General features: G+C 46.1%; 1 protein-coding gene across 1 annotated transcript; it reads left to right on the plus strand.

Moving 5' to 3' along the window:
• Positions 1-4,521: 4,521 nt before the first annotated feature.
• On the plus strand, positions 4,522-9,384 carry EIF4E1B (eukaryotic translation initiation factor 4E family member 1B). The gene is made up of 7 exons (XM_043988740.1): positions 4,522-4,542; positions 4,731-4,831; positions 5,211-5,306; positions 7,817-7,880; positions 8,480-8,593; positions 8,987-9,126; positions 9,270-9,384. Exons 1-7 carry the CDS (start codon positions 4,522-4,524, stop codon positions 9,382-9,384), a joined length of 651 nt encoding a protein of 216 aa, XP_043844675.1.
• Positions 9,385-9,801: the final 417 nt, after the last annotated feature.

The raw sequence follows: 9,801 nt of genomic DNA on the forward strand, positions 1-9,801 counted from the left end.
TGCTGAGCCTCAGATCTGGAAAACAGGGTGTCTCCTAATAGTAAAAAGAAAGGAATGGGGGCAGCTAGGTGGCACAGTGGATAAAGCACAGGTCCTGAATTCAGGAGGACCTAAGTTCAAATCCAGCCTCACTTGACACTTACTAGCTGTGTGACTCTGGACAAGTCACTTAGCCCTCATTGCCCTGCCAAAAAAAAAAAAAAAGGAATGAAGGGGGGGGGTGTTCTTGGCATGGGCATCTTGACTGTATTCTTTTTTTTTTTTTTTTAGTGAGGCAATTAGGGTTAAGTGACTTGCCCAGGGTCACACAGCTAGTAAGTGTTAAGTGTCTGAGGCCAGATTTGAACTCAGGTACTCCTGACTCCAGGGCCGGTGCTCTATCCACTGCGCCACCTAGCTGCCCAACAGTATTCTTAATACATAACCCTTGCACTGAGTGGGCACATAATAAATGTTCGTTGAATTGAATTGTAAGTATTGGAATCCTGGACCCATAGGGTTCTATGATTCAGAGCTGCATATCATCTCCAGGAGAATACTAATATTAAAATGCTGGGCTTTGTTGACAGATAATAGCAGGGGATCACCAAAAGTACCATGCACTTTCCCAAATATGGTCTAACTTGGTCTTCTCCTACCATTCGCTTTTAGACTCAGCTCTTTGCTCCATATTCTATGACTGTCCAAGATGCCAAGGGACTGTTCTCTGGGCTATTCATGCAACTAGAATATCATAAACTGGATGGTCTGCAGTGTTCATCTATTTCTTTTGTCTGTGTGGATTGCTAGACCTTTGGAGTCTATTGACATCATTGAGAGTTATAGCTCTCCCAAGGCTTGATACAGTTACTGAAATGTCATCCAGATTGAGGTCCTTCAACATCAACTTCCTCTTCTCCACCAGTCTCTGTCTCAAAACCTATTGTTGGGGCAGCTAGGTGGCGCTGTGGATAGAGCACCGGCCCTCGAGTCAGGAGGACCTGAGTTCAAATCCCGCCTCAGACACTTAACACTTACTAGCTGTGTGACCCTGGGCAAGTCACTTAACCCCAATTGCCTCCCTAAAACCAAACCAAACCTCTTGTTATCATCCCCCACTCTCTCCGTCCTCCACCAAAACAGAACTCATTTATTATCTTTTCTCTAGAGCTCCACCCCCCCCCTCTCATGGAACTTCCTTATTTCTGTCAAAGGCACCACCATTCTGGCTGAGATTTTTTGTTTGTTTGTTTGAAATTCCATTTAATTTGTGAACACCTATTTATGGACCATTTTTATAATCCTCTACATTTTCATGAGTCAGTCAATTCAATTCAATTTAATTCAACAAGCATTTTTTTCAGACTTTTTTTTTTGAGGCAATTGGGGTTAAGTGACTTGCCCAGGGTCACACAGCTAGTAAGTGTCAAGTGTCTGAGGCTGGATTTGAACTCAGGTCCTCCTGAATCCAGGGCTGGTTCTTTATCCACTGTGCCACCTAGCTGCCCCCAACAAGCATTTTTTAAAAGTAATAAACGTTGTTATTTGTAGTTTTGAGTTCCAATATTTATCCCTCTTTCCCTGCCCCTCCCCAGGTGGTAAGTGATCAGCCATGGGTTATACATGTATTATTATGTAAAACATTACCATACCAATCACTTTGCACAAGAAAATTTGAATAAAAGAAAAAAAATGAAAAATAGCATGTTTCAGACTGTGTTCCATCAATATCAGTTCTTTCTTTGGAAGTGGATAGTATGTTTCATCAATAGTCCACTGGGATTGTCTTGGATCATTGTATCGTTGAGAATAGTCATTCACAATTCCTCATCAAATATTACTGTCTCTGTGCACAATGTTCTTTTGGTTCTGCTCACTTCACTATACATCAGTTCATACAAGGCTTTCCAGGCCTTTCTGAAATTATCCTTCTTGTCATTTCTTATGGCACATAAGGAATAATTATATTATATTAATATAATATATTAATTAATTAATTAATTATAATATTCCATCACCATCATATAACACAGTTTAGCCATTCCCCAACTGATGAGCATTCCTTTGATTTCCAATTCTTATTGGCTGAGATTTTTTAACCCCATAGTTCTCAACTCAACACTTTACTTTAACATATCCAACCAACTACTAAATCTTGTCTTGGGGTATATGGGGAGTTCTAGAGGTGTGAGGGCTGCTCATCCACCTTTGGTGTTCACCCAATTCACCCAACTCTCACCTGTGGCTCCAAGAAGTTGTCCAGTTGCAGCCATACCCCAGCAAACTATCTCAGCTGATGGGATAAACCAGACTGAAGATAATCAACAGGCCTTAAACCTATTGGTGAAGTAAGGGAATGTTTGCCCCCAAGCACACGAAGACTTCCCCCTGCAGAATGGGAGGATGAGAACATTTATTCCAGTGGCCATGAAGCTGGCTTGAAGGATATGCTATGGGGCACTTAGAGCTTGGTCAGATATTGAAGTCATCAAGGTCATGCACTGCATGCTGGGCCATCAACAGTTGTCCTGACTTCCTGACTTTTGTTTTGCTGCTGGACTTTGATGACTGGAGGAGAGAGTGAGCCTAATGACTTTCTGCAGCTCTGCCTCACTTAAAGTGAAGACATCACCCCATGATGTCACTAGTCCTCTTCCAAAATGAAGGACAAACAAATCTTGCCGAAAGACCTTCAGTAATGATCCAGGTCACTTTTTTTTTGTAGGGCAATGAGGGTTAAATGACTTGCCCAGGGTCACACAGCTAGTAAGTGTCAAGTGTCTGAGGCTGGATTTGAACTCAGGTCCTCCTGAATCCAGGGCCGGTGCTTTATCCACTGAGCCATCTAGCTGCCCCCTTGACACTTTTGATCTGGGGAATCCCAGAGACAATAAGTTGATATAGTAGTTGATAGTAGTCCATTGACGTGCCCTTTGCAGAAGCAATAATAATATTGATTTGATTACAGATAACGACGGGGAGAGGCAGGATCCTAGGTCCCTATGGTAACCGGTAATACATGGGCCAGATCTGGGACTCACAAATGAGTATCTCATAATCTCATACACTCTACGTTGGTGGCTGTCTATAGAATCGTAGATCCAGAGCTGGAAGAGACTGAGCACTTATCTAGTTCAACCTCCTCATTTTACAGATGAGGAAACTGAGGTTATATGACTTACCCAAGGTAACATAGCTAATAAGTAACGGGCCCAGGATTCAAACCCAGGTCCTCTGACTCCAAAGTCAGGGGTTCTTTTAATCATTCCACTCCACATTTTTCTCTGTGGGTCCTTTACCCACCCTATTCAGAGTGCTGGGGGAAATACACAGGCAGGTTAAGTCACAGTATCTCCTCTCCAGGGTTCAGGGTCTAGTAGGAGGATAACACACAGATGACACCCATACTCAATATTACATGATGTTTGTACTTCTCTAAGTATAGAAGGAAGTACCTTGTAATAGGATCACAAATCTAGAGCAGAAGGGGACTTTAGAGGCCATTAGTCCAACCCCTTTGCTTTATTGGAGGAAATCAAAGACCAAGAAAGTTAAATGACTTATCCAAGGTCACATGGGTAATAAGTGGTAGAGCTAAGATTTGAACCCAGCTCCTTGAACTTTAAATCTAGCATTCTTTTCACTATATTATGTGAAATCTATCTGGCACAGTGGATAGAGAGCTGGCCTAGAGCTAAGAAGGGTTGGGTTCAAGTCCTGCTGTAATATATACTGTCTGTGTGACCCTGGACAAGTCACTTAACTTCAGTGCTCTAGACAGCTCTCTAAGACTATTAAGTAGCTGAGATTCAGTCAATCAATGAATATTTATTAAGTACCTACTGTGTTCTAGGTACAGGGCTAAGCACTATGGATACAAAGAAAGAAATAGTCCCTGCCCTCACAGAGCTCACAATTTAATGGGAAAAATGACAAGCAAACAAATAAATACAAACAGGAAAAGGTGCCAACCTGTATTGGAAGAGGGAGTTTCTCCCTGTGGGAGCTTCCTATATCAGTGAAATCACAGGTCTAGTCCCTATAGTTATTCTTATGTGATCCCTGAGGGGGCAGGTCTTTCCAAGGGGGCGCAGGGCATTAGAGAAGGACATGGTATTTGAGTTGAACTTTAAAGGAATTTAAAAGGCAAAGAGGTTGAAGGAAGGCAATCTGTCCAAGAGTTAGATGTCTGGAAAAGGAGAACGGTGCCAGCTTGCTGAGAGAGCCTTGAATGTTGGGAAACTGACTTAGTCAATAGGGAGCCAATGAAAATTTTCGGAGGAGGGAAGTGACTTCACTTGATTAAACATAGATTAATTCAGCTCCCACATGCCTAAGATGCTTTTGAGACCCTTTGGGTGCCTAGGGATGGGGAAGAGGAATGGAAGACAGGGCTGTGGAATCAATTCAGTCAGAAATACACCCTGCTTCAACTTTAGAGATGAGACAGCTAGGAGATGCTGACTGTTCCTTTAAGAGCCATGCCCTCCTTTGTGGTCAGAGGATAAATGGAGCTCCCTGGGCTGAGGTCTTAGGCTAAGCATGGCTACCGCTGCTCCAACTGTGAGTCTGATACCCCCACCCCCCACTTCCTATGTGTCTCTCATACCCCAACCTTGTCTTTACTCTGGCCATGAACTTGGCAGGGGCTTTATGCTTAGAGGGATGGAGGAGCAAAAGTGGAAGGCAGCCCATCAGGGAGTTTGACCCCTGTCCCCCTCTCTCCCTCCTTCCCTCCCTCTGCTGGCCAGGTACAAGATTTGCAGACTGAAGCCCAAATGCCTGAGGAGTCCCCAAGGGGGAGGAAGTTGTCTCTTGGGGAAGACTTGGAGAAGCATCCTCTGGAGAACAGGTACTGGTGGGGCTGCCCCTGTGCACTTGCCTCAGTTTATTAGTAAGGCTCTTTTCTTCCCTTCCTGCCCTCCCTCCCTCTGCTTCTTCTGCCCCAGGGCTTGGCTCCTAAGATTTAGAGTTAGGAGGTACTGAACTGTCTGGATGATTTAGCTCAATCCTTTTATTTTACAGAAGAGGAAACTGAGGCCCTTGGGAATTAAAGTGAAAGTCCTAGTCACATATTGAGTCAGTAGCAGAGCTATGATTTGAACCCAGGACCCTGGACACCAAAAAACGTTACACAACCTTTTCCCATTATACTTGTTTAATATGGTCTAACTGAGTTTCACGGTTTTGCTTTCATTCTGTCTCCCTTCCCCCTTCCCCACCCCCTCCAGGTGGGCCTTATGGTTCTTCAAGAATGACAGGAACAGGGCTTGGCAGGACAACCTTCACCTGGTCACCAAGTTTGATACCGTTGAAGACTTCTGGGCGTGGGTATCTGGGCTTTGGTGGAAGGAGTTTCAGCTGGGCCCAGGGAGGGAAGAGGGGGTGGGGTTGTGGGGAAGAAGTACAGTTTTAGCTCCCGATTGACTGAGCCATGCTCTGCTCACTGGCCAAGCTCTGCCAGTGAAGGAGGGGGAGCTCTGTCTGACCCTCATTCTCTCCCCTAAAAAAAGACCCTTCTTTTTCTCTGGAGGCTCCCCTGGGGGTAGGAATCCACTGGGAGGAGTAATCTGACACCCCTGTTAGCTCTTCTCTTAGTTCTACCTGTGACCAGCACCCTCGGAAAGATCCCACCCCAAAGGACAACACACTTTGCCATTTGAATGGGGTCTATTTCCATAATGTGTGTGTCTGCCCCTCAGAAATGGGGTCCTCATGCTAAGCTTTAGACTCCTTTGGGCTTGGGTGGGTCTAAATCACAGAAGTATTCTTGCTGCTGATGGGATCTCTGCAGGTAACACATGCCTGGACGAGAATCCTTTCTACAACATGCCTTAAGTGGTGTTCTGCCAATCTCCTTAAAGACCTCCACTGAGGGCTTCCTCTTGAGACATTGATGGTAGCTCTGCTTCAGGACAGCTCAGACTATGAGGAGGTTTTCCCTAACATCCAGGCAAAATGGAGCTCCCTCCTCATTCTGCCCTCTCAGGCCAAACAGAGCTAGTTTCATCCTTCTTTCACAAGACAGCCCTTCAAATCCTCAAAGACGGCTATCATGCCTCTGCTGAGTGTTCATCAGTGATGAGAGGCAGTATGGGGGAAGCAGAAGACCAGGGTCGAAGGTCCTGGCCCCAATATCTACAAGTTTGAATAAGCCAGATAACCACTGCGCACATAGGTAAAGTGACCGGTCTACAATGACAGAGGGCAGCTAGGTGGTGTAGTGGATAGAGCACTAGACCTGGAGTCAAGAAGACTCACCTTCTAGAGTTTAAATCCACCCTCTGGACTTACTAGCTGTGTGACCCTGGGCAAGTCACTTAACCCTGTTTGCCTCAGTTCCTCCTTCATAAAATGAGCTAGAGAAGGAAGTGGCAAACCACTCTGGTATCTTAACCAAGAACATCACCCCCACCCCCAAATGAGGTCATGGAGAGTTGGACATGACTGAAACAACTTAACAACAATCGTGACATGATGAGTTAATAGCAGAGCTAGTATTTGAACCCATCTGTAAAATGGGTTAATTACCAACTCTCCTATCTCCCTCCCAGAACAGCTGTGAAGAAAACAATTCATACATTTAGAGTTTGGTAAAAATGTGAATGAAAAGATCCCTTTTGGGGGGCAGCTAGGTGGCGCAGTGGATAAAGCACTGGCCCTGGATTCAGAAGGACCCAAGTTCAAATCCAGCCTCAGACACTTGACACTAGCTGTGTGACCCTGGGCAAGTCACTTAACCCTCATTGTCCTACCAAAAAAAAAAAGATCCCTTTTGGTTACTGGGGAAGAAGGTCTCTTTTAGTCTTGCCTGGCCCTGGATTTTCCTTGTGGCTTGATGCACATAGCTCTGGATTTAGCCTCAGTGTCTGAGTGTGATTCTTGATTGTTACTTTTTCCCTGTGTGACACTGGTAAATCTGTTATGTGGGTTGGATGGCATTTGCTAACATTTCTTGCCTTTGTGGGCCCAGAACAGATGGGCCCCTTAGTGGAAACGAAAGGGAAACAGCAGCCTGTTGGCCCAGAAGTGGTTTTTGATTCTGGACAAACCCACACATCTAACATTGAAGAACTGCTGGGGCATCAATGAAGAAACTCCCCTTTGTTTCACTTAATGGGCCTGGACCTTCAGATCTCTCACTTACTAGGGTCTCCTCCAAGCCTAGACATGGCCACCTCTAGGTTGATTGCTCAGCAATGTAATGAGGATAGAAAATCAAAGCAGAAAAATCGGCCAAGGGGTCCAGGTACAAGATTGAGTAGTTGAGTTTGTGCTCCAGGTAGAAGTGACCTTGGGATGGGGAAAGCCAACACCCCTTCTGTCTAGACAGAGTCTAGTGACCACTTGTGATAGAGTTGAAGGAACAGAGACAGAAGTCCTCCCTTCTTCTAATGGATAAAGCATCCTGTCCCTTTTCGATCGTTGTGGTGGGACACAACAAGAGGCTACTGGGCCATATCATACTAAAAAATCAAGTCCTTTCAAGGTCACCTTGTGGCCAGAACTGGAATTTTGAGGTGTCCATGAGTCAGGGAATACTTGTGCGTTCTCCGTATAACCCATGTTCTATCTATAGAATAAGGGGGTCAAAAGTGGAGAGACTCCAAGGTCCTCTCTAGCTGTATAGCCTGTGATCCCTTTTAGGCTTCTGCCCTAAACTCTTGCCCTTGGAGTTCCTCCCATCCTTCTGGTACTTGTGGCTGGGCTCTGGGACTAGACTTTTCTTCTGGGCCTTCTTTTTCACGTTGATAACACAGTTTCTACATAGCACAGGCCCCCAGCAGGGAAGGTGTTATGGTGTCTCTTTAGGCTTTCCCTACTTTCTTTTCAACAGGATCTACAGCCACATCCAACTGGCCAGCAAACTCTCCTCTGGCTGTGATTATGCCCTGTTCAAGGTAATACTCCTTACCCCACAGAACCTTCCACCTGAGGGATATTAGAGGAAGGGGAGGGAGAAAAACTCTTCCTATCTGAATTAACATCACCTGGATACAGTGTGGTATAGTGGAAAGAATGTTCCACTTGATTTCAGAAAACCTGAGTTGGCATTCTTGACTTTGGCATTAACTTGCTGTGTGAACATGGGTAAATTCTTCCCCCTTCCTGGGCCTCAGTGTCCTCACCTGTGAAATGAGGGGCTAAATTAGATCTTTAAAGGTTCCTTTTAATTCTGAAACCCTGCAAACCTGGGTGTCAAGGCTTGGCTAAGCTAGCTCCCCTTTCTCTAGGGAAAGAGCTGAGGTAGAGGAAGGTGGAGGTAGAGATGTTGGAGGGATGATTCACCATGTTGGCCCTAGGGAGAAATTATTCCTCTCAGCTTTCTCCCTGCTGGAGAGTGCCAAGTCTGGGGCGCGGCAGGGAATTGAGCCTTCTTAGGCTCGGAAGGGAGAGTCTTCTCTAGCACAGCATGGGGAGCTAAGTGGTAGCAGAGGTCTCTGACTTCTAGTAGCCCAGATCGGGGTGAATGGAATGTCTTCTTCTCTTTCCACCCTAGAATGGTATTGAGCCGATGTGGGAAGATAGCATGAACAAGCATGGTGGTCGCTGGCTGGTCAGCCTGGCCAAGCAACAGCGTCAAAACAACCTTGACAGGCTTTGGCTGGAAACAGTCAGTTATGGGACTGGGGTGGGGAGGGGAAAGGAGGGAGGGAGAGAAGGTACCCCTTACAGGGACCCCAGGCTGCACTCACCCCACCCACTAAGGCTATACCCATAGTTCATCCAGATACCCCTGGGACTAAAGTCCTTCTCAGGGTGACTGGAGCCCTACTTGGGGCCTAGGGAGAAGGAAAGGAAGAAGTCTCTTTTGTAAAATGAGAGGATTGGACAAGATCCTGCGCCTTGCCTGGGGTTGGGAAGGGGATTCTCCCAGGGAAGATCCATAGCTTCTTCTTTTTTTGGGTGGGGGGGGGAGGAGGCTGGGTCTAGCTTCTGAGAAGGACTTTAGTCCCAGGGTTTCCAAGTCATCGCTAAATACTTCATTCTATTATTTTGGGTACAGCTTCTTTGTCTGATTGGGGAGGCCTTTGAGGAGTACAGTGAGGAGGTGTGTGGGGCTGTCCTCAATGTTCGCACCAAGGGGGACAAAATAGCCATCTGGACCAGTGAGGCTGAGGACCAGGCAGCTGTCACCTTTATTGGGTAAGCATGGAGGGGAGAGGAGGGGGAAGCAGCAAAGGCTTTCCGGGGTGAAGTGTAGAGAGGAGCAGAAAATGCTGAGACTGGAAGGAGGAAGATCCTGGGAAGCGATGGGTGGAAAACCTAGTATTTCCTTTGCCTCCTAGACGCATCTACAAGGAGCGGCTGGGGCTCTCACCGAGAGTGGTTATTGGCTACCAGGCCCATGCAGACACGGCCACCAAGAGCAACTCTTTCACCAAGAACAAATTTGTGGTGTGAGGCCTCAGCACCTATGGCAGGCCCCTCCTACTCTAGGCTACAGTGATGCCCTGCCCCCACCCCCAAACTTGAAAATAAAAACAAATACTAATCACTAGGTGTGAACATCTGTCATATATATTAGTCCAGATTGAATGATACTTCTTTTTTTTGTTTGTTTTGGTAAGGCAACTGGGGTTAAGTGACTTGCCCAAGGTTACACAGCTAGTAAGTGTTAAGTGTCTGAGTCTGGATTTGAACTCAGGTCCTCCTGACTCCAGGGCCAGTGCTCTATCCACTTCGCCACCTAGCTGCCCTGGATGATACTTCTAAAGAAGTATCAAAAGGGGGAAATTGTGGAACAAAGGGGAACTATTCTCTCTCCCCTTTTCAAAACTTAGAAGTAACCATAGAGGTCAAAGAAATGGAACCTGCAGG

This window comes from Dromiciops gliroides, chromosome 2 (genome assembly GCF_019393635.1).
Source record: "Dromiciops gliroides isolate mDroGli1 chromosome 2, mDroGli1.pri, whole genome shotgun sequence".
NCBI lineage: Eukaryota > Metazoa > Chordata > Mammalia > Microbiotheria > Microbiotheriidae > Dromiciops > Dromiciops gliroides.